Source organism: Eurypyga helias, unplaced genomic scaffold (genome assembly GCF_000690775.1).
Source record: "Eurypyga helias isolate BGI_N326 unplaced genomic scaffold, ASM69077v1 scaffold20007, whole genome shotgun sequence".
Taxonomy (NCBI): Eukaryota; Metazoa; Chordata; class Aves; order Eurypygiformes; family Eurypygidae; genus Eurypyga; species Eurypyga helias.
In genome coordinates, this window is record NW_010260037.1 from 21,871 (window position 1) to 47,492 (window position 25,622).

Here is a 25,622-nt window from a genome sequence, read left to right on the forward strand (position 1 = left end):
GCCTGGCATACTCCATACAGTGAGTTAAGTCCTCTTTCTAGGTCCCCTTTAATGATATGACACAGTTTCCACCATCTGCAGGCACTGTTCGTAAGGCCAATGAAGGCGTCATTAAAGTGACAGTAGACTTTTTCCCAGGATTTACTGTGTAAGACCACTGTATTATCGACCTCAAATATGTTTGAACACTCCATTAAAAAGTTGCTATTTAAAAGGATTACACAGACCGTGATGTTAGAGTCCATCTGTATCCTGTATCTTTTATCATTATTTCATAATTAATGAAATAATCAAAATTCTAATATTTCATAGGCTTAATTTCGGTCTAACATGGAGAAAAGAATATTAATAATGCATGAAACACTAGCATGACTTTGGTGTCAGTGAATATTTTCTGTAGTATGCAAAAATGGCATTTTCAGTTTTACACAGCATACTTGACACACAAATACCAGTATGTTTCAAGTATGAAATAAAGACTAACTCTGAGGGTTTTGGTTGTTTTTTTAATATTGATTGGTTAAAGTATAAGTTCTGTGGGCCAAATAAAAGCCCTTTACTTTTCTGGAACTGATGTGTCTGCCTGTGCCAGGGTAGACTTGTGCTCCTTGGGGCAGTTAGAGGACACTGACATTCACTAAAGATAACTCCATGTGATTCTTGTCAGAAATCCAGTGACAGTAAGTGTAGTCTTAAGGGTTAGTCTGTGGTTCCACACACTTTTTGCAAGATAGCTTAAGCAATTCCCAGCTCACACAATAAAGCCTCCAGCCCTGCCCACTCATTCACTGCAGAAACAGGAAGAGATAGATGATATAGCTGGATCAATGGTCTTACCATGCTTCCCCATCGGCAATTGCTGATTGCAGTTGCTCCAGCACAGCCGAAAGGTAGTGAGTAGGAGATAGGAACTGTCAGCTTCAGCTTTGCTGGGAAGAGTAATGTCCATAAAGACTTCCCAGAGTCCCTACAAGGAGACTTCCAGTTTAGTGTGTATAGCTGAGTGAAAGTAGCATAAAACTAACTCTGGAGCACTTTTGACATTGTAACTAGTTCTGTGGTATGAATAGAAAAGTAATCCCTCAGTACTGTTTTAAAAATAAGTCCTAGTAGGTAATATTACCAAATTAAAATCTCTATCATTTTCTACCACCACCATTTGTTTTCCTAGGAAGAAGTGAAAAGAAACTAAGAATGATAAATACATTTTTTTTTTTTTTAAGTAAGCCCCACTTCCCCAAAATAGAAACCCATGTAAAATATTCTGAATTAATCTCTTTATACAAAGAGTTGATATTCAAAACGTTTCCATTTATAACTGGGCCACTGCATGGTCATAACACTTAACCATTAATGCTTCTCTGTGTTTAAGACTGCTAATAATGACACATGCTAGTAAGAAAAAGGGAGCAGATACGATGCAGATTACCTTGTTTCTGTCATTAAGTCGGTTATATGAATGAGATTTTGGGCAGGCTTCTTAGGTGTGTTAACTTCACAGAGTCATTTGACTTGCAGTAAACTGAAGTTACACCAGCTAAGGCTTTGTGTTTACACACAGATCACTTCCCATTGTATGATGGTGAATGCTGAATGTTACGGTGTATGATGTTATTTAATCCAGTGTGCTATACAGAGATCATCAAATTTCGGTAGTTTTGAAGGAAAGGCTCTAAATTAGCTTTGTAGCTTCCTTTCCTCTTCAATACTATTTATGCTATTTAAAATGGGACATAACATTGTTTTAAGAAATTTAATACTGAGAGTATTCAGCTATTTATTGAATACTGCTTATTCATTAACAGAGTGTAAAACCTACAGTATGAATCTGTTTCTTCACGTTTCAGAGTCTTTGTCTCCCTAAATTTCTTCATTCTGTATTCTAGGCTCGCTACAGGAAGGAGCAAACGTTGCTTAAGCAGTTGCCCTGCATTCCACTGGTGGAGAATCTGCTGAAAGATGGTACAGATGGTTGTGCTATAGCAGCCCTGATCCACTTCTACTGCCCAGATATCATTAAACTGGAGGGTATGTCTAATGTGTCTCAGCTCGTAAACATGTGTCTAGATGTTGCAATGCCTGTGTTTGATAACTATATGAAGGAAGGTGCTTAAATATGATATACAAGAGGCAATAATTTGAGTGTGGTGGGTTTAATATTAACTTTGTGCCTGTTTATTTAACTAAAAGGAACTAAGCTGTCCCATGTTGAGTTTGCTTTTATGTTATCATACTAATAAAAACAAACTAAGATACATTATTACAGGTCTAACTGTGGCAACACATTTGCCTTCGTGCTACAAAACTTGCAGCATAAGTGCTTTTTTGTGAATCTGTGCAGCTTATAGATATAAAACACGGAAGAGGCTAGAGTTCGTCAAGCCCTGCATAGCTGCACTGCATGGGAAACAGTTGCTCTGCATTCTAGGCTTTTAGTTCACCTGATTGTTACCTATATCACTTATAGAGTAAGCAATATATAATATAGAATGTGTTAGTGTCATGCTGTTCCTTAATAGCTATTGTCTGCAGTGGATGAGCAGCTTCATCTTTTTCTTTCACTCAGTGGCCTGGTTAAAGTCGTATCTTCCTCTTGGCAGCTAAGAGCCTCATGTAGTTGTAAAATGTCTTGGCAGCTAACACCCGTCATTTTCTGCCTGTGTTCTGTCCATGATACCTTTGATGTCGTGGGAACTCTTATACAGAAGCATCCTGAGAAATCCAGGAATATGAACAAGGGTATAAAGTTTGCTGAGGACTGAAATCTGGAATTCATGTGCACAACCACTTTATAGGAAGCTCTCAGCACAGTAGGCATAGAATATGGAAGACACGAAGATGCATGTATTCGCTGTTTCTTGGCTTGTGTATTTTGAAAAATACAACTTTCAGTTTACATAAAACTTGCAGCCAAATATGCCGCATACACATAGAGTCACTATTGTATGTGATTAGGGAAGAGTTAAAACTTCAATAGGGCTGAATGGGTGTAATACCTAGTTCCTTCTTGAAGTTTTAGTAAGGCTGGCAATATGGGCAGTGCAAAGGATCTTTCATACCTTGCATGATCACATGTGTACTTACCAGCAGATTCCTCCAGCATCTGACTTCAAATAAGACAAGGCTCTTGTCATCTTTGGAACTTTAGTTTTAATACTCATTAAATGTCCTGGCATCATCTTCACTAAAGATACGTAAATGTACGTGTCATTGTCTGAGAAGTAAATTCAAAGGTACTCTCAAGCAACTAGATGCACTTTAAAAGACTTTGCTCGTCTCCCCTGTATTGAAATATTATTTTTGATGCACGTTAAATTTCACAGAGGCTGTGTTCTGTACTGGAACTGAGGAAGGCAGGTAACAAAAATGCATATGCAGAAACGCTTGAAAATGCATTAATGAAAAAGAAAAAAATTAATCTAGAGTTCTCTGTAGTCTGAAATAGATTTTCTTCTCATTAAGACTCTATTTAACTTTCAAATGCAGGTTTTCTTCAAGGAATACAGGACTAGAAAGGACTATGTCAGTGAGTCAAGAAATTGGCCATTGCAAGAAATTAGATAATCCCTTTCATGAATTTCTGATGTTCTGTTTTAAAACTGACTAGCTCTTTAAAACCTATATTTTTCTTACCCAATGTTGCAGGGCTGCACTTTTTACATAGTTTTAAATCTTATTCATGTTTTTTAGCTAAATGTGCTTGTAGCCTTTCGACGTGCCTTTATTGTTCTTCCAGCAGTGCCCTTTGGCTTGATTAGCTTCTTCTAATCTGATGTCTACCTTTTTGATATATTTTCTTTCTCTTGTTTTGCCCATGCTCCTGAACCAAGCCTTTTCAGTCTCCTCTTCTGAAGTGGATTTCCATTCTCATTATTATCCTCAATAGTCTTCCTCTGCAACTAGTCCAGTTTCGCTTCATCTGTCTTGAATATGGATGGTTGTAATTGTATACAGAAATCCAGACTGGTGTCTCATTAGCGCTTTGTACAGTGCTTCTCTGTTGCTATTGGAAATAAATTTTCTGATACATCTTAGTATTATGTTTGCTTTTCTCATAGCTGCCTGATGCTGAAAGCTCAAACATCTGTACTTTGGCTAATACCTGATACCTTCCCACTCTGTCGCTTTCAACCAGTGAATCACATTAGAGTTTCATTCGATCCAAATTCATGACTTTGCATTTTGCACTACTAAATTTAATCCTGTTTTGGTCAGTTTAGTTAAACATTTTTTTCCAATGATCATAATCTTTGGGGTTGGGATGATGGAATATGTCTGATTACCTCAGGGTGGGAATCCTTCCCTAGCTGGCATCAAAGTTGATTCCTTGTCTAAAGAAACCTTTTATCCTAAACAACTTAAACCTTGTGGAACTCTGTCGTAAGTTGTTGCTTTAGGAGTAAAATCTGATACATGCCCTGGAAGTATATTTAATTCTCTTTTATTCAGTCTTTCTTTTTAAAAGGACTGTCTTCTTCTTTTTTTTTTTTTCCCCCTAGGAAGTTATTATTGCCACTTAATTTTTCCAAGCAGCAGTCATAAAAAAAGAGAACAGGAGGTTAGCTGAGCATAAATTGTATTGAGAGAATACTGTGTAACCGCACTAGTCTGTTCACTGCTATTTATTTGTCTTTAAATACCAGTTTCAAACAGAGTGGTAACTTATATATCAGAGGCTTCAGATCTTTGTAAAATGTCACATCAAACATCTAAATCCACAAAACCAAATATATAAGACTGAACTAGTGCTGCCTTTTGGGGGAAGATTCAGGGTTAATAGCATTAGAATGTACTCTCAGGTCTGTAGGCAAAGACAAAGAACTGCTATGTATGGAGAACTTTGAAAAAGCATAGATTTCCTTCTGCCATTGCTGTATAGAAAATCTAATTGAAAAAAAATATTAGTGATTAAATATGGGGTTTCATCATATGGAATTAGCAGAGATTAGAGCACAATATCGATTTTCACAAAAGGCGAAGCAGAAAAAGATAAGCTTGTCAGTAGTGAAAAGATACAATTCAGGTTTAGAAAAATGTCTAAAGATACAAAACTACAAAGATAAAATGTAGAATTGTAATCTTTTAAGTTTATGAAATAAAAAATAAAAACCTCCTGTGGGGGTGGGGCAGGAAATCAAGTCTCAATTTATCCTGAAAATGCTCTGGAATCCAGCAAAGCAAAAAGTACTTTTTCTCAAATCTGTAGCTACATCTAAACTTTGCTTTTATATTCTTCCTTTTTAGATATTTGTTTGAAAGAGACAATGTCTTTGGCTGACAGCCTGTATAATCTACAGTTGATTCAAGAATTTTGTCAGGAATACCTTAACCAGTGTTGCCATTTCAGTCTTGAGGATATGCTCTATGCAGCTTCTTCAATAAAGGTAAAAATAAATAAGTAAATAGAATTGCAAGCAGCATCCACAGGTCTGTTTTTTGCTGATGATATATTTAGTATTTTTGTGGTCTGCTGCTATATGGCTGTATGAAAAAGCATGTATTCCCTGTGTTATTGCATGCAACAGACAAATTTCAGCTGCATGTAAAACCACCTTCTTTCAGAACTTGTTTTTCTGGTACTTTCAAAGTGTTGTTAAAAAAGCATTTGTGAAAGTATTTACAAAAACTTTGTGCAAAACTCTTTCACACTTTACCTTTCTTACCAATTTATTGTTAAAGCATGTAGTCTGATATTTCTGTTAAAATGTAATAGTGATCTGCATTAGTTTTAATTTATTAAGGCTTTCACAAAAGTACACAATAGTAATTTATGGAATTATTACCATCCTTCTTACTCATTTCTATGTACACAATAGTTTTATGGGTTTTTACTTTAAAGCTTTTTTCACTTTTGTAAAAGTGCAAACTTCTGAGTTAATTTCATTGAAAAATACAGTGGTTCTATGCCCAGAATGCAGGCAGGAACACAGTCCCAACAAATGCAGTTGTTTGAATGAGCAATTAAGTGGTTTTAGTCATTCTAGGTTCCTGCTCTATTAGTAAGAAAAAAAAAATTTTTTTTTTTGCTTATTCTATCATGTTTTTTAAGCCTGAGTGGAAAGTCAAGGAGTCATCAAATTATTTCTTGCCTAATTATAACTTTATTTTTTCATTCTGTGTTTCTCTAAGACTTTCTTCTGTGTAAATCTTTGCTTAAGTTTCTTGTTCACCTGCCTTTAGGGAATGAAGTACTATTTTTCTGGAGTCAGCACATCCATTGCAGATGGGATGTAATTAGTTTCTAAATATCTGGGTCACTTCACTGCTTTTATGATCTTTACAGCAATCTCACAAGCTAAGTCATAGAGGCCATTGCCTGAATACAGCTCTGTTGTCTCCTGTAGGGTTGAACCCAATCCTTTTCAAATAAGTAATGAGCTACCAGGGTGAGTAAGGGCAGTGAGACCAGGCCCTGTAAGTCTAGACTACTTAGCTATTGCTGGTTTGTTTTGTGTATGCAAAGTTGCGTAGTGACTGCTTTCAATCAGCTTTTGGTGTTTTTAAATTTCAGATACAGTAATTTACCTACCTACTAGTAAAAAGTCTGCTGAATTGCAGTCTCTGTTGCCTGTAGTTTCCCAACATATATGATCCCACATCCATATTCAGTGATGTTGAGTAGCACTCCTTCACTGCATTTTGATTGTTTCTGTCTGCTTACGGATATATGGAATAAATGGAATTCATTATTCTTTGGTTTCATTCACGACAGTTAATAATAACATTTTTTTATAGTACTGGTTTGAATCATTTCTCAAGGCAGTATACACTATGAAGCTTCAGTTTAGTTAAAAAGTAACTATATTTAATATTTTGTCAATAGCCCAATGCATCAGACTTTATAAAATGCTACAGACTTAGTAATTTTGCTGTTCTGAGCACTGTTTTTAGAGGGGATTTAGATTTCCTTCAAAGACGTACAGTATTTCTAGAACTGAGAAGGCCCTTTTGTGATCATGTTTTTACAAGTTGCTGTGGTGTGGATACTTATTTAGATGTAAATGCTACAAAGAAAGGCTGCCAAGTTTTTCTTCTAAAACTTGGCATGGAAACTTGGCTAGTCCTATAAACTCTGCTTTTTCCAGAGTTAAGAATTAATTTGCTTTCAAAATAAATTCACAGTTAAAAAAGCTCTTTCTTAGTTTTCCAGTGCATCTGATTAGTGTATATTTTAATAAATGTACATACTCTCCAAATTATTTTCACTTTGAGAAAAACTTGTGTTGGAAGTCAATATTTCAGATATTGCACATTGAATCAAACTGGTTAGTGGAAGTCACCTTTATCTCAGTCTACACAATTTGTGCAGTATCAAGTTTGAGGATTTATAGAAGCATGTGTCTGTTGATCAGCAAAAATGTGTTTTCAGGGTGACATACTGCACAGTAGATGGTACTATGCTTTTGGTTGCGTCTGTTAAAGTCATAGTGGTGACACAAGGAATAAAAAGAACCAAATGGCTGATATGTTATTGGAAGAAGCCTCAAGAAAAAAAAAAACCACACACACCCCAAAAAACCACAGCTGAATTTTTGATTTGATAATGCTGTGCCTTGTGTGGTCCTAGGAAATTACACTAGGTATCCTGACTTCACGCTAGTCCTTGAGAAGGAAGGAAGGGAGCAGAGCCTCTTTTCAAGTTATCAAGCGCCAAGTGCTTACCTTGCATTCTTTACTGGACACACTTCACTGTCCTGTTATGTTAAATTAAGGTAGATTGTAGGTAGTGTATGATACAGAAATTCAGTGCAGGGCTTGATCAACGTGATTGTGTTCACTCTTGGCTTTCCCATCAAAATGCATAGAAACCAAGTTAGATTAATTAAAAGCTTCACTTAACAAGTATCCAGAGTGTTTGATAGTCTCTCTGATTTTGCAGCAGATGAAACTGTTGGCTCAGTTTGGTTTTAGCACAGAGGAGAAATAGGCTCTGTCTGGATTTCTAGACAGCTTTAATGTGTTGTAATAAAACGCAGCAGAAAGTAATGTTTGATGCTCCTCACTTGCCCATTTCTCCTCCTGTAAGAAAAATACATTTTTGAAGTTCTTCATAAGATGTTTACTAAGGCAGGGCTGCTGATGTTAAAGAAAAAAATATTTTAATACATTCCATGGATGCTTGAGGCACCACCAAAGGACCGTACTGGTTCCTGGTGGTTTTCCTTTGAGACAGGCAAACGCAAGTAGAGAGAGATTACATAAAAATAATCACAATATTTTCTGTATCCTCCCTGCATATTTAACAAGAGGAAAGAATAGAAAATCTTGGATCTCTCTTCAGTTGTGCAATTGCTTTTTTGCCCTGATCCTCCCTCTTCCCTTTTTTTGTAAGCAGTTTTATCCTGAGACAGGTTTTTTTTCTCTTCTCAAGTATTTTGGTTTTCACCTGTATCTGGGAAATTACATAGAACTGAAAGAGATGTCTTACTGTGTCTTGACACACACATGTTCTGCCTATCCAAAGAAGAGTTTGTAGAAATAGAAGAACTTGCATGAAGTGCATAAGAGGAAGCATGAACCACCCTGCAGAACAGTAAAGTCTTCTTAATTGCCTTGGCCCAACAGTTGAGTGTAAAAGTCAGCATGTAGCATTTGTAGCTTGACTAAAAGTCTTGCGGAATGTATAATTCCTGAAAGGATGCTGTAAGGGACAGTATGGTCCCTGAATAGAAAGACAAAAAAACATCTTCCATCTTCTATTTGTCACATGGGATATATGTTGAAACTATTTCTAAAAGAGGAAAGACATATCTTTGGTTGCTTTTGGTTATATTCTTGATACTTTTAGTTCATTCTCTGTCAGATTATTCTAGTAGGACCATTGGGTTCAGACATAAGAACACATTGTTTATGAAGTTAACTCTCAAAGAGGATACTGACAGATGGCTTGAGCCATTTGATGTTTACCATGATTTGAGAGCTCACATAGGAACTTGGCAATGCTTGACACAGTTAATTACTGTCTTTAAGTGTTCCTTTATCTGAGCCTTCAAAAATGTGTGTTTGGGGTTTTTTTTTAGCAGTGGTCCTTAACTTGTGCTACTCATTCAATCTACACATGTTGTTGTACATTCCCTTTTCATTGGTAGAGGTTTGAGCCAGGGTGAGACACAGATCACAACCAATATTAGAACATCTCTTATTGATTCAGCTGCTGTTGTTAATAGAATGAGTCCCTTATTAGTAAGATAACTATTCCCACAATGCATTCATTTGCTCACACAGTTCACACACACATGCTCACTCACTCGTTTTTACTGAGTTGGAGGCCAAGCTGGTGGCCTCCCAGAAGTAGGGGGTCATACTGGCCCACCAGCGCCTTTGGGAAGGTGTGTCAGGGGTCGCTTGTCTCTTTAGATGCAAGTGTATACATATAATTGTGTACTCTCTGACTGCATGTAACAGCTACTGCCCTCGTGGCTGTGGGGGTTAGGGTCATACAACCTGTTGCTGACGTCAGCGTGTGCGGATGGCCTTGGTCAGTGCTGGGCGAGCCCTGCTATTCCTAGTGTGTGGCTTCTTGGGGAGCCAACAGGGCCCCAAGTCTGCAGTCCTCAGTTCCAGGGAGACCTTCATGTGCATGGATGCTTCCTCTCTTTGGCTGCTGTTAACTGTAGAGTCTGTTCACCCTAACTTGTGTAGAAGGCACGTTTATTCAGAAAGAACACTTTCTGAATGTGAAATGAAGCAAATCGGATAGGTGATGGCTGTCTTTTGTCTGTGAAGGGCATTCCTCTGACCCAAATGTGGGCCAGGCTCTAAACTGCAGAATCACAGCTAAGCACATGGAGTAGGTACCTCATTTTTGCACGTGGTTAGTAACCAGAGCAGACAGAACTAACATCTGCACTGTCAAAGGCCCAGTAAGCCAGGTGGAGAGGCTGGTTCCAGAATTCCCTCCCTCCAATGAATTGAACAGGAGATTAATAATATCTCAAGGACTGTTTCATACTAAAAATATTTATTGTATTGGACCATTTTGAAAACTTGTGCTTTCTGTTGTAATGTTGATAAGCTTGCAAACAACTAAGCATGAAGTACAACCAGCACCCTGTCCTCCGAGACATGAAAAAATTATGTTTGCATACACCAAACCATAAATCCTAGAAATCAAGGGCTATTCAATGTCCACAAGTGTTGCACAGCTTTCCCTCCAATCTCAATGAAGAAAACCACTGCCAGTCAGACTGCTAACACCAGCCTGACCTTGAGTTGAGCTCTCTGTGTGTCTCCTTAGGGACCTGGGAGAGTAGCTGGCTGTGTTTGTCAAGGCAGTGAGGTACGTTTGGTGGAAGTCAGCCCAGGGATTTGATTCATATCTGGCCAGTTTAAAAGGATTCGGGATCAGGAACTGAAAAGGAAGATTCACTGGGGGAACAGTTCTTTAAGAGAAGATTTCTCTCCTGAGGGACCAAATGTTTGCAACTCATTATTTAGAGGGAAGCAGCATGGTTTGTTTTCGCTGATGTTAATTGGCTGGTTTTCCCACTTCTTTGTTCTGGTCTGAAATCAGACATACTGGGGTTTTCAACTTCAGTAGTTGTGGCAGGAGATATGACAAGCTGGTAGTGCATGGATCATCCACAGAACTGTGATTTGGCATTCTCCAGAGAGTTTGAGACACTCCAATTTTCTTCAGTCTTGATGTATTTATGTTGGCACTTTTATTAACATGTAAACTGTGGATTTGCATTTAAGGTAACTTACTTTTCTGGCCAACTGAACAGAGATTTTAAATATGCATCGTGACATAAATTTGACAGTGTATTTTTATGTTAATTTTGAAAAAAATTTCTAAAAGCCTCTATAGCTGCTTTTCTATTCACTTTTAGTCAAGCCTGATTTACAAATTATTTATATCACTTGTATGTATGACCATGTAGTTGATATTCTATAAAAATGTGGATCTAAAACCTTGAAATATTAGAAGGACATAATATAATTTGTGGCAAGATTGGAGATCCTATTTCTGTTAGCTGATTTGATTTAAAAATTAATTATGATTTTAAAATTGTGGAGGGGGAGTAGATAAATTATTTTCTTTCATATCTTTTTTGTATAAAATTTTATAAAGCAAGCTATCTTACATCTCCCTTTGATACAGAAGCAAGTAATGCCTTTAGATTTTATACTCAGAATATGTGAATATTTTTTTCTTTAAAAAGATGATCATCCAAGTACCAGAACATGCGATAGATAAAATGTAAGCAGTTATACAGCTGTTGAACAGTCTGCAAATATCAAATTGAAAAAAATAAATCTGTGTTTAGCAAATAAAAGCATCTATGAAGCTGCAAGTCTGCCATCTGCTGTTCAGTCGTTCTGAACCTGTCTCAACTGCTCAGAGCTTAGTTATTTCTTAGTGCTATTAAAATACTGTTATCCTCCTGAGTATTTTTCTGCTTAAGTGCATGTGACAATCATGTGACAAGCTATTAGAACTTTTGTCAGCAAAATCTGTGGAAATAATACCTACATTCTTTCTAGCCCTGGGTAGCAGTATTGCCACAGAGCCACAGTTAAGCTTTTTGTTTTGGTTTTTGTTTTGTTTTAAGTTACTGATCATAAGTCACCCCCTGTGATCGTTATTCTTAACAACCCTTTCTGAATGAAAATAACTTGTGAGAAAATGTGGTTTCCATCACAATGTTTCACCATCAAACATCTAAAGTAACCTCAGCTCTAAGCAGGCTGTGCAGCCAACAGTTTAATTTCTACTTCAGTAAATACTGCTGTGGTGGTTTTGGAAAACAAGCTGTCTTGCAATAGCTCAGGACTGAATAGAAGATATTCTCAGGAGGAATATCTGGGTTCTTTATATAATAGTCAAACTATTAAATGCAGCATTTCAATATAAACATAAGAAATTGGAATATTTAAATACATTATTATTTCCAGTGTGAGCAAATCTGTGATTAGAATGTTTTAAAATTCATTTTCTGTAGTGAAAAAATCAAATTAATATAAAAACTTGAGGGGAATTAAGGGAAGGGAGGAAATATTGGTAGTATTAAAAAATCATATTTTGCCAGAGAAGTACATCTGATCATTTTTCTTTATGTATATTGCTTTCTAATGAAATCTCTGTGTGATCCCAAAATGCTGTGCTTAACATTTTCTTTGAACGGAAAACACTGTGCTATGAACTTTTCCCCCTTCAATTCTGTTGGGCTCAAAGAGATGGGTTTTTTCCTAGTCTATTTATAGTTTGTATGTAATAATTAGGGCAACATCTGGCTGATCCCTTCACCACATACTAAAGGGTATGAGCAGCTTTCAATCTAAGAGTATCCCTTTGGTGGACTAAAGGCTTATCTACTTTAGAAATACTCAGGAAAAATAAAACTGAATCAAAAGTGCCAAGTAAGTATTTAAAATTACATTTTCAAATTTACTGATAGAGAATTGAGGTTATCTTGTTTAATAATAAACTTTTCTTCTGTAAATTTTTTGTTTACAGTTAAGAACATCTTTTTAAAATAAAGCCTGTGGTTTGTGTCTGAAATAAAATGACATTTTGTTTAGCATTTTTGTCAAATGTTCACTCGCACTCCAAGATTTGTGCATTTTTAAGGCAACACGATTAATGCAACAATGGAATTCAACATTAGAGGGCCTGAAAAGATAGTGAAATTGCCAAAGTCTTGAATGGAAGTTTTACATAGTCTGGATACAATTTTTAGTCTGAGTACCTCCTCTGCGTGCACAAATTACAGTTAAACGTTGGATATGAGCAATCTTGCCTGTTTATGTAGCTGTGCAGTGGAAAGTGAATGGGTCCATCACAGAACAGAAAAGAGTATTCTCTCCTCCTGGATCACAGAAAGCTTCATCTTTCTGCTTAGATTTTTCCCTCCTCTAACTGGTGAATTGCCAACAGAAGACACAGGCTTTGCAGCCGTATGGCCTGAATCAACCACAAAAATTTCTGTGGGACAAAAGTTGTTAAATTGGAAACTGTACCATTGATTTCACTTTCTCAGAATTTGTCTTATTTTTGTTAAAAAACTGTCAGCTAAATCATTTGCTGTACTCTAAGTCTGCAGTTTGTTGCAGTGATATTCAGTACCACTCATTTGTCTAAAATCCTTCAGAAAAGAAGTAGCATATATGTTGATATGTAGGTCTCTAGGAAAGAGAGTTCTGTGAAATTGAGTGAGTAAATTCTTTGCAAGTTTAAAATAATTTTTAAAGACTATATGCATTTATTTTAGGACCCAAATGCAGTTCTTAATCTGCTGCAAGGTTTTCTTGGAGACAAAGAAAGGCCTTACTGCTAGCAAAGGGCTGGAACTTAGAAAAGTGCCCCGTGCTCTGCTAACCAGTTTGGTGTGTGTAAAGATTGCTCTATTAATAGCTATAATAGTAAAGTCTATACTGAAGATAATTTTCAGTCATATAAAAATATGTAGAAGCCAACTCCATTCTGAAAAACAAAGTAACAGTGTCCTTGATCAAACCAAGGGTCCACATGGCACAGTGTCCTGTTTCCAACAACAGTTTGGCAGTGGCAGAAGCCAGAGTGAGTACGGGAGACCAGGGCAAGCAGTGGGTTTTATTATGAATAGGCTTAAGAATTCTGCCCTTTACCATGTACCATTACGTACTCAACTAACATCATTTATAAGCAGATTTTTCCCCTGTCTTTGTTTAAGAAAAAAAAAAAAATAAAAGGCACCAGAACTTAATAATTGTTTGCTAAATCAGCTCTGATTTCTTTTGTGTTGCCAAAAAACTCAGAAGAAACATTTTCCTTTGAAACTCTTCTCTGACGCAAATAATTAAATCAATTCCCACTTTCCTTGAGAGACTATTTTCACTTAATTTCATTCTCAAAGAAAAATAAAAAGGGAGATAGTGTCTGATAGTTTAGTGTAAAGATGCTAATTTTATCAAGTACAGAAAGTTTTATAGGACCAAATATTAAGAAAGCTTTATTTTTTAAAAAGGTTACATGGAAATACCTTTTTTAGGTTTCAACATTAGTTTGTAAGTTGCAAAAGTGTTCTTGATGATGTTGTTACTTTTATAAAAACTAAACCAGTAAGTTTGTTAATTTGTATTTTCCCATTTAAGCGGCATGAAATGTTAAATGAAAATAGCATAAAGTGAAGAGAAAAATAAAGAGAAAGTAAAATGGATATTTGAAATTATTCAGTGTTACTGACATGAAGAAAGTGACTAAGGACACTTGTTTTCATAAACAGTGTCAGCTAGACATGGGTTTTTATTGCAGAAAGACTTTTTTAAACAAACTGTACTAAAAGTTACTTAAGTGTGGTTTCCCAATTTAATGCCTAAGTAGAGGTTTGTACTGTTTATGTTTTTCAGACTTTGTAAGACCTGTGACACAAGGCTGTGCTCAGGCCTGGATACTCCCTGATCTCTAGATCTGAATAGCACTGAACCATATGGATGTAGCATGTTGGGACTGAACTGTTCAGTCTCCACAGTCACCAAAACTTATGGTCTTTATGCACTCCTCATTACATACTCTTGCAGCAGAAACTGCTGCTGCTGCTTCTGCCTGCTTTTCCTCTCTTGATTCTTTTTTGTTGTTGTACTTCATGGCACCAGTTATTTCTTCCTTTTCACCTTTTTTTCCCCTAGTGTAAAATCTGATGGTTCCCACACTTCTGTGCTTCACAGCTGTGTAAATCTCACAGTAGGGAGAGATATCAGGAATATCGTAAGTGTGCATAAATCTTTGGAGCTAAAATACTGTTCTAACCCATATTGAACAAATGCTGCTGCTGGTTTTTGTTTTGCATTAAAGACTTGTAAATTTGGGTGCATCTTCACAAATGTGGCAAAAAGCACATGCTTGACACAAATGCCTAAATCAAATTCAAAATTCCTAGAACAAAACTAAGGCCTACCACAGTTTTTAATGGTAAACTCTGAAAATTTTATTGCCTCACCTTTCAAAACAATGGGACTTTTCACTACTCTCTCTTTTTATAGGAATGGATAATCTGTTTTTCAGGAATCTTTCTCCACACATCCAGTATCTCTGTCCTGCCTGCAAGAGTTCAGGCCTGAGCTTATGCTTATTAGGAAACATTTCAACCCAAGCTGTTACATCTGGTCGAGTTATGTGTATTAGTTGGTTCTACAGATCACTCTTACCAATCTCGGTTTTTTAGGAAATCAGTAGAGAAAAGAATGTAAACTGGATGAAATGCAGAGGCATATCCTGAATGCGGCAAAATCTGTTTATTTGCTGGCTTGTGTCTTAACATAAATTTATCTTCTCTTTTGGGATTTGGGTATATTTTTGTTTTCTTTATTTTGTTGGGTTGGTGTGTTTTTTTTAGAGCAACTACATGGTGTTCATGGCAGAATTGTTCTGGTGGTTTGAAGTTGTGAAGCCATCATTTGTCCAACCTCGTGTTGTTGTGCATCCCCAAGGTAATTCTATAAAGGATCAGTTTTAATATGTGTGGGTTTAATATGTATGTGTACAGATGGCTATTGTGTTCACAAATACAGTGAATATTTTAGCTAACAGGATTTGGTAGTGTACAACCCCCTTAAAGAAGGAACAAAGTACTTCTTTTTCATATTAATCTTCTCATCTCATAAATCATAATTAGATTTTGTTGTCTGCTACCAAAAAAATAATTTAAACTGTTGTGGTATCATCACTTGCAAGTTTTCCTGACGTAAACAAACCTAGAATCCATTAATGCCTGTGCAGGGATTACAAACATAATAAGGAGCCAAGAACAGCGTAAGAGCTGTATTGCTGAGGAGAAGGTACTAAGAGAAAGGAACATAAGTATGGGGAAAGGGGACAGATAGTTAATTGTAAAATTGTATTTTGTACCTGGATGCAAAGGCAGAGCCTTCTGTCAGTAAATTCCCAAACTGAGCAATCTACCTCTCGGGTAGATCTTGGGATATCTTGATGAGTATAGAGTCATGGTAACGTAGACGTTAATACGGTTCTGCTGTGATTGACTCTCCAAGAGCTAGGAAGAGATTTTCACTGTCTGGCTTTTATAGCTGCTTTTTTTTTTTTTTTTTTAATCTGTATGTTTTATAACACATACAAATCTGTTTTACATCTTTTAAATAGTGGAAACTAATTTTGTATGTGACCAAAATACTCTTGTATAATGGAAAAATCAGTCTTAAGGGTTTGGGGAAAAAATTGTAATCAGAAAAATTTCTTCTAGAAGAAGTAGTGTTTGGGTGGGTTTTTTTTTTTGTTTGTTTGGTTTGTGGGTGTTTTTTGTTTTGTTTTGTTTTTTTACAAAAATAAATAAGGAAAAGATCCACAAAGTTAAAAGCATGGGTTTTTTTCTTTATTTCGTCCCTTGCCTTTTCTAGTCATTTTTGTCATTCTCCAATCCTTTAATTTGTGCCAATATGGGAATGTTGGAGGAGGTAAAGCTGAAAGGAAATTACTGGGTTTTAATCTAAATAATGGACCAATAAAAACTCTTTAAATCTTTGAAAATTATTACTTCAGATTATTTTAGATAGCTTTTCTAATACGGATTTTAACTGATACTAAACCATAATAACATGAGGTTTGTTTTTCCTGGCAGCTGAACCTTCAAAAGATGCAGCTTCTGCTCACAGCTTGAATGCCAACAGAAGAAATTATGTGGATGGTCCATCTGGTTCTGACTTTGTAGCCAGGTAATGTCAGAGACGCACTAGTACTGTTTCACAGCCTTCTCCCTTCTATTAAAAATCAAACTTTTTTAAAAAAAATTTAGTTCTGTTGCCTTTTTGCAATGCTCAGCGATTGAATTGCTGAATAGAATCTGTAGAATTTTGTGGAAGATCCCATAGCTCAGCTATTTCCCCCACTGCTCCATTGCATGGCAGGCAACATGTTCATGTTGTACTGCCACTTGAACAGCACGTTGTTGTCTTACCAGTTTCCAAACCAACCCTTACCATTCAGCAGAGAAGTGTCACGTGGCTTCCTTGTCAGCTTCAATTCCATGTGGGGCTGCTGATCAAGTCTGCTCCGGAAGAGCTGGTTTTCCGGAATTCACCACAAATTTTCTAATAATGGTGAAGAAAGTAAACTAAGATAACAGCAAGAAAACCACTGAGTGATGGTGTTAGTTTGGTCAGATTATGGTATTTAAGTATTATGAAGGTCAAATAGTTAAAAGTAAATACTTATGCTGAGGTGAACTTCCCATGTCTTGTGAGCATCAGGAATAGAAAGCTAACTGCTTTATTTACTGTTTTGCATTATTTGTATTTTTTGTAAATATATGTGAAATACCATTTTTAGCATTACTGTTACAAATTTGGAAGCAATATAAAAACATCCTGTTTCCCTTGTTTTCTCTAACTGATCATGCATTTGATAAGAGGCAGAAATTGCACGTTAGGCCACCTGCTTAAACTTTCTTTTCACAGGGTAAAGAAAGCCTTCCAGTGATCTAATCTGAGCATAGTATTTATAATTTAAATAATCTGAGCATTGTATTTATAATTTAAGGGCAAAGATTTATTGATTGTGTCTGAACTGACATGGATAAAGTTAGCATTTTATTTGGATATTCAGAAAATAGTTGGTTGCCAACCCAGCTAATCCTGTTCAGCCTTTTCTGTTGGTTTTGGATCAAGTTTTCAGGGATGGGGAGGGGATTGGTTGATTCTGGGTTTATTTTTGGGTTTTTTAGTATTTAGGAATCTATGCTGACTTTAATAAAGGAGTGATAGTTTCTTACTATCATTAAATGCTTTGATTTCAGATCTTTTTCCTGTGTGATCTGAAGTGGGGTTTTTTATAGACAATGAAGTTATTTTAGTGTAAACTGAGCATATAAAACAAGAGAACAAGAAACAGTAGATTGGAATATATCTTTTGAAACACTCATACCTTGCAAAACTACTGCAAGAAGTCCAACAAAGGGCTTGTAACTGTGACTGTCGTACAGAACAAAGAAAGGTTTGCAGCAAAAATCACTTTGTATGTAGCTTCCAACCTGATGTCCCCCTCCTTCTAGAGCCATTCATGAACAAAACTTCAGTGACCTATCTTTTAGGTCAAAACTTCAGTGACCTATCTATGAAGATAGTAAATCAGGTCAGGTACACTCAGAACCAAGTTAAACTAACGAATCAGAGTTCCGTGCCTTACATATTCTTGTGCTGTAGTGATCACTGGAGATTTTAAGTGTAAAGAATGTTAGTAGGTGAATACTGGACAACACCACAAGAGAACCCTATCTGTAACCTTGACTGTGTTAAAAAAAAAAAAAAAAAAAAAAAAAACCCAAAACAAAACCAAAACCCGAAACACCCAAAAATCCCTACAACTGAAGCCCTCGAGGATGTTTTTTTCCGTCCTCGGACAAATTCTGTCAATAATACAGTATCTTTTTAATCTAAATAAATCTCCCTTTTCTCTAAATGTGTACATTTTGTCTGTGAAGATGGTTTTGGCCTTTAAACTGAAGAGAATTGATTGGACGTTTTACAGCAAGCATCTGAATTCAATTTGTAAACACAAAAGCCTGTATGTTTCTTAGTGCCATTACCACACCAAATTTAACGGTCAGGTGTGTTAGTTGCCACCAACATGTTTTGTAATATTGCTCATGTTTCCTAAGACAGGTTCAGAGAGAGAGTAAAAATCATTGTGAACACTTTATGGGTGGTGGATTGCACTAGCTCATCACCGCACTGTTTTAGTGTCTCTGCAAGTGATGGATATGGTTTTGTGTTGGAGTGTTATGAGAACAATCCATGAGTAATAAAGAGCTATATCCTTCCTCACAGACCAGTGTATTTCATCCAACTTGACGATACTTCTCTGCATTGTAGGACAAAGGAGGGCTTTATGGAGTTATCTCCGATGGTAGGAATCTAACACACAGGCTGCAGGTTCCCTGAAAGAACAGACCTGATGGCAGGATGTCCTGGTCCTGGGCTTCCTCCTCGTACTGACAGTACGTTCCTGCCCCCTTCAGTGTTAGGCACCATCATTTCAGCGTACAAAGACAGAAAGAAACTAACCCAGTTGGAGAACGTGAATGTTTTTCAGTTGGCTCAGCTCGTTGAAATGACTCAGAGGATCAGATGGAGAGCCAGATCCAGCACAGAGGAGGGGGTGGGACTGGCGGTGAGCAGTTAGAGTATCTGAGGTTGCCATGGAACCACATGCATAGTGCCAAAATCAGTCTTTACCTGAGGGGAAAATGAAATGTAGAGATATTCTTTATGGTAGCTTTTCTTTGAAGATGACTTACAGACTTTTAGGTTTTCACAGAAATCTCAAATGCCGTTTAAAACAGATATGTCATGTAGGGGGTGCGTAGTGTTATTAACACAAAAATCAGGAACTAATGAAAACCTGTTCTGAATAATATAATATGTGCTTATGAGCGATGCTTTTGTAAAACAACAGTCTTTTTCTTAAATTGACGTGAACATCCTGCCCACAAATATTAAGTAGCATTTCTATACCATACTCTATATAAAAGCACTAGACAAATATTTTGAAAATTACTGATTGAAAAAAGGGAGTTTGGGAACGTGCTCTTCAACTCAATGAACAAAATTCAAAACATGAAAGGATTTAATCCAGCATGTTTTTGAAGTCGGGCTCCTTTAGAGATGTTTTACATACAAATGTGTGCCTCTTTATGCCTGTGTCTTTGTTCTAATCGTGAAGAAGCACCTTGATCAAAGCATTGAATTATGTTAATCCGATTCTGGATTAACACAGCTAGTTTATTAGAGACCTTCTTTATGAACCAAAAAAAGGTATCTGTTGTAAGTAGAAAGAGAGGAAATCTTTGTAATTACTGTTTCAGTAGTGGTTATATTTTTTGTATTTATAAAGTCATGTCTATCACAAAATCTCCTTTAGCCACTTCTAGTGCATATTGCAGTCCAGACACAAAGTAGAAGTTCAGACTAAGCAACTGAAAAGAAAGATGCATGAAAAGTATGTCACTCAGTTTCGAGGCCAGTTTTTTTGCTAAAATCAAACCTAAAAATGACCAACCTTCTAATAACGACATTTATATGTAATAAATCAGTAGTTAGGTATGTTAACAAAACTAATGCTGCTCTGTGGCAGTTTGTGTAGGAGGAATACCTTTTTGACTTTTTGGTCTGTCTGCATTAGGTCCAGTTAAAGGTAATAACAGTGTTCTCTTTTTAGTTAATAAGTTAATATTTCAGGAGAGAATGACACCTCGCTTTCTTCCCTGTGACAAAAAATAACTCTGGTTTTGTGTTGGCCCAGTACATGAAGTCTGGTTGCCCTTTTGTAAGGTGGCTTTTGATGTATTACTTCTAAGTTAATGTCTCTTGCTTTGTAGATTGGAAAGTCCAACTTATGCACCATCTCACCAGCTGCATACACCCCGGCAGCCTTATTCATCTGTTCCAGGTAACAATTTACAAATGGGTGGAAGAGGCAGTGTCTGCTAAGTAAATTGCTGTCTTGCTTATGGTTATTCAAACATTATTTATGCAGAAATTACTGGGAGAGTTTTACATGAAAGGCTAACGAATTAATTCTGTGATGTATAAAATGTACAAATGGGTAGTGTACAAAGTGTTTGTGTGTCTTATATTGTGTGTATTTTTTTAATTTTACTTCTGTTTTGATTACATGCGATATGGTTTACAACAAGTATTTGTAGCCTTAGTAGTATTTGTAGTGTATTTTACTCAGTAGTAAATTCTGAGGGATAAGGGGTATAATATATATTCAGGACTCTGTTGCTCTACTTGTATTCTCAATATAAAAACATCTTTTGCCATTGCCGTGTTCCAAGTAGTGAAGCAAATTAATTTGTTAAAGCAACAGAAGGTGATGTTTAAAATCTTTTTTCATAGCAGTTACCTGGGCTTCTATTTTAATTTCACTTAGGAGTCATCAGAAGGTCCACATCGATGTCTTACGTAGATGGGTATGTGGGGACATGGCCCAAAGAAAAAAGGTAAGTAGTCTTACAGTACGAGTTGGTTAAAAAATTATTATTTATTGGTCATAAATGGTAATAAATGCTCCCTTTTAGTTTGGATTTTCAGAATCCTGTAATGAGCGTTCTTGTAGGCGACTTGGAAAAGTAGAAAAAGAAAGAGAAAAATGTATCATGGATTATGAACTTGGTAATAGGAAACAAACTTCAGAAATCATCTATTTTTTTACATTGAAATGTGGTATATTTGAGATATTTGGATTGTTGGCATTAAATACGTTCGTTTACTTAGCGCAATCAACTAGAAGTGGTAAGAGTAACATGGCTACTGAGCTCAGTAGTATTTAAATTTGTATTATTGTGTAGGTAGAAAGAAAATCAGGCTGAATGTTTTGTTTTTCAGTTAGTCTAGTCATAGACTCTTAATCTGCAGTGTGTAAACTAAAGTTAAAATGGTAAGAGTTATAGTGGTGGTTATTCGTTAACTGTAAATTGTGTCCCTTTTCACGCCTTCCTTTTGATCTACTATGGCAAATCATACATTCTTAAGATGCCCAGAATTTATTCCCAAGTAATAAGAAGCATTGGCTGTCTCTGAAGAAAATGTTATATTCTGTTTGTTTATATATTATATTGACACCTAGAAATTTATCGTTGGTTTATTATATTTGTCATTATTTATTAAATATATCAAAATATATGTATATTTATGTGGTCATTATATAATACTTGAGGCTGGGCAAAAGACAGTACACTTAACAGTGCCTTTAATACGATAATCTTAAAATAACTTTATAACAGAATGTGAATATGTCATCGTTATTAATCATGAGTTGCTCAGTTATTTCCTTTTTTCTAATCTCTATTAGGTCTTCTTTACATGGAGTTTCATTTGACATTCCTTTTGACAAAGAAAAAAGCATTCCAGTATCTACTCCAAACAGAGGAATTACTAGATCTGTGAGCAATGAAGGCCTTACAGTGAACGTCAACCGCATGCCAAAACATATTAGAAAAAATCTGGCCTTCAATCCGGTGAATGGAGAAGAGGAAGATCAAGATATTGAAGAGGAAAAGGACACAATAGCTCATAAAGACCTAAAGATCAATCGGTCTCTTAACACAAAGCAAAAAAATGTCAATGAGAGCAGCCACTACATGTTTCCAAATGGAGCTCTGCAAAACAGGGCAATTCTGGATGATTTTGGCAATCAGATTGAGCCACCAAGCATTGAAGAGGCTTTGCAGATAATTCATGACACTGAAAAATCTCCAAGAGTTATCCAGCCAGACCAAATTACAAATGGGTTCTTTCTTCACAATCAGGAAATGAGCATCTTGAACTCAAACATTAAACCAAATCAGTCTACCCCTGATATAATTACAGACACAAAAGGTGCTCTGAGTCCTGTGACTGACAATACAGAAGTGGATACCGGAATACATGTCCCTTCAGAAGATATTCCAGAGACAATGGATGAGGATTCTTCTTTGAGAGATTATACTGTAAGCATGGACTCTGACATGGAAGAACCATTTAAATTTCTCCAGGATTATGATATGCGCGCTGGCAATCACAGAGATCAATTAAGTCCCTGTCCCAGCTCAGTAAGTACTAAATCACAGGCAGGCAGCAGTGCTTCTTCAAGTTCGGGGGTTAAAATGACTAGCTTTGCAGAGCAGAAATTCAGGAAGCTGAATCACACAGATAGTAGAAGCAGTGGAAGCAGTTCTCAGAAAACCACACCAGAAGGTTCTGAGCTGAACATCCCTCATGTGGTTGCTTGGACTCATATTCCTGAAGAGGCATCTGTTCCTCAAGGAAGAGACACGACACAGTTACTGGCTTCTGAAATGGTACATCTTAGGATGAAGCTAGAGGAAAAGAGGCGAGCCATTGAAGCACAGAAGAAGAAAGTTGAAGCTGCATTCACAAAGCAGCGTCAGAAAATGGGAAGAACGGCGTTTCTTAATGTTGTGAAAAAGAAAGGTGATGGAGTATCCCCTCTCCGAGAAGAAGCAGCAGGAGCTGAAGATGAGAAGGTATTCACTGACAGTCATCGGTTGAAAGAAAAAGAAACTCCAAAATCAGATGAACAGACTAGTAAGACTTCAGAATTAATAAAAGAAACCCCTGAAAATTCTCATAGCAAATGGTTAAAAACTCCTGCAACTCCTATGGATGCTGAAAAACAATGGAATTTGGCAAGCCCCTCAGAAGAAAATCTTAATGAAGGAGATATCTTAGAATATACAAAATCTATTGAAAAACTGAATTCTTCCTTACACTTCCTACAACAAGAAATGCAACGTCTGTCCCTTCAACAGGAGATGTTGATGCAGATGAGAGAGCAACAGGCTTGGGTCATTTCTCCTCCCCAGCCTTCTCCTCAGAAGCAGATTCGGGAGTTTAAGACTTCAACAAGGCAAATGGGAACTCCGTCTCCCGTTGCACCTTTCTCACAGGAATCTCCTCGCTCTACACATCAATCTCCACAGTCTTCCAACAGGAAGAATGCCTCTTTTCACATTAAAATGCAAAGGACTCCTAGGCCAAATGAACTGAAAATAACACCTCTAAATCGTACCTTGACTGCCCCACGGTCTGTCGATAGCCTTCCCCGTTTGAGGAGATTTTCCCCAAGTCAGGTTCCCATTCAGACTAGATCATTTGTTTGCTTCGGAGATGATGGTGAGCATATAGGTGAACCTCAGTTAAGGGGAAATCTTTCGAAGGAGGTCAAGCCTACAGAAGAGGTAGTAAAAGAAGAAGGACCAAAATTGCTGAAACAGTGTGAACAGAAGTTGGAGGAAAAGGAGATTAAGCCTATTGAATCTAATGTTTCTGAAGTATTATCTCAGCCTATCACAGAAACTGTCTGCCTCACCCCAAATGAAGATCAGCTAAACCAACCGATTTTACCAACACCGGCTCCCAAAACGGCTAACTTAATTGAAGTTTCCCTATCTGATTTGAAGCCACCAGAAAAAAGTGAAGTATCTGTTGAGAAATATGAAGGTGAGAGTGATAGAGAACAATTTGAGGATGACCAGAAAGTGTGTTGTGGATTCTTTTTTAAGGTAAGAGGACTCATGAATGTGTGTATCTGCTACTGAGCTGCTTTTGAAAGGGAACTTGTAATTCAGATCCGGATTTCAGTGATGAGTTTCTGTTGCTGTCAAAGCAGATGGTTCTGCAACTCTAAATGTACAAGCACATCTTTTGCACTTGACTAATTTGGCACCATAACAGTGGTGAGATTCTACCATACTGTGTTTCTGAGCATGCCAGGGTATCCCTTTCCAATCATACTTGTGGAAGAGTGCTTGGAGTTTTTAGCGAGGAAGATGCATGCTGAATGGAGATTTGTTTTTAACATAAGCTTTGGTAACCTTAATTAAACACGCTCACATTTCACCCTCACTTCCCCACCCCTAAATTTAACTAAAAGCTTTTGAAGTACACAACAGCCTGCAATTTTTAAGATGTTGAGTGTGTCTGAGTCGCACCTTGGAGACCCTTTTTCCCTTCTCCTGGCTGGCTAAGGAAATAAGAGTCTCCTTAGACTCCCTTTTGAAGTTGGTATTTAGGAGCACTCTTTCTTGTCTTATTAAAGAGTTATATCCAGACAGGCTTGTAACTATAATGCACATTGTAAAAGAGTGATCTAGACACTGAAAGCAATCAAGAATTTGAATTTCCATGTTGGAATCCTCCAAATTCTTGTATCATGTATCTGAGATGCACCTTGGTGGTCTGGAAGCATTCCTCAGTTCTAACAAAACACTTGGCTCGATCAGCGGAAGTTAATTCTGTATTGTTGTGGTTTAGCCCTGTTGGGCAGTTAAACACCACCTGTCGCTCTACCACTCCTCCCCCCCCACCCCCCCAAGTGAGGAAGGGTCAGAGGAAAAACAAGGGAGGCTCGTAAAAGTTGAAATAAGAACTATTTCATTACATAAACAGAACTTATGGGGTTACTAACAATGCTAGTGCTAATCAGTAATTAAAAGAACAGGAAAATAGAACAAATTATACAGGATCTCACCACACGTGGACGGACACAGCCAGGTTCCAGAAATGGGAAGGCAAAGAAATCCCAGTGGAGAGGGAAACCCCCCTCCCTGAGTCCAGGAGAGCAGAGAGCAAGAAATTTCCAAATCTCCCCCTCAGATCAATTTCCCTGACAAAAGACATTCCTTTTCTGCTAATCACTCCCTACCAGGTCCCAGCAAAGATGACAAAATCCTCCCCACCTGGAACCAGCACATGTATGCTGCACAGTTACTGCTTTTTGTGCTAAACTGCCTTCATCTTCACACGCGTAGAATCGTCCAGAGCTGAATACAGAGGTTTATTCAGCGTAGGATCTGACTCTAAACTACAATGTTTCACTTAACAAGTTTTCTCATAGTGTTGAATTTTGTTTGACTTAGGAAGGAACAACTCCTTTATGAAAAGTTTTTAGCAGTCATAATAAAAATATTTTAAAACAAACTTATTTCAAATACTGCAAAAGTATGTTAGGATTTTGCAACCCAATATACAGGACAAAGTGTCTAATGACTTTGCAAAATCAGTTACTGAATTCAGAGATGTTAATGTTTTTGGGTCCTTTTCCTTCAAATACTGTTGCTGCTAGGATGATCAAAAGGCAGAAAATGATATGGCAATGAAACGAGCAGCATTATTGGAGAAGCGTT

The 25,622-nt window shown here is 36.9% G+C and overlaps 1 protein-coding gene across 1 annotated transcript in view; it reads left to right on the forward strand.

Annotated features, from left to right (window-relative positions):
* Positions 1-25,622, forward strand: part of CAMSAP2 (calmodulin regulated spectrin-associated protein family, member 2) — a gene marked incomplete at its 5' end in the record, with an annotated part of 40,766 nt that overhangs the window by 8,365 nt on the left and 6,779 nt on the right. Inside the window, 8 exons of the mRNA XM_010154898.1 lie at positions 1,887-2,028; positions 5,245-5,384; positions 15,318-15,411; positions 16,557-16,650; positions 20,310-20,380; positions 20,867-20,936; positions 21,788-23,999; positions 25,562-25,622. The exon at positions 25,562-25,622 is cut by the window's right edge and continues 67 nt beyond it. Coding sequence (XP_010153200.1) covers positions 1,887-2,028; positions 5,245-5,384; positions 15,318-15,411; positions 16,557-16,650; positions 20,310-20,380; positions 20,867-20,936; positions 21,788-23,999; positions 25,562-25,622 — 2,884 coding nt within the window. The remainder of the gene's footprint in view (positions 1-1,886; positions 2,029-5,244; positions 5,385-15,317; positions 15,412-16,556; positions 16,651-20,309; positions 20,381-20,866; positions 20,937-21,787; positions 24,000-25,561) is intronic.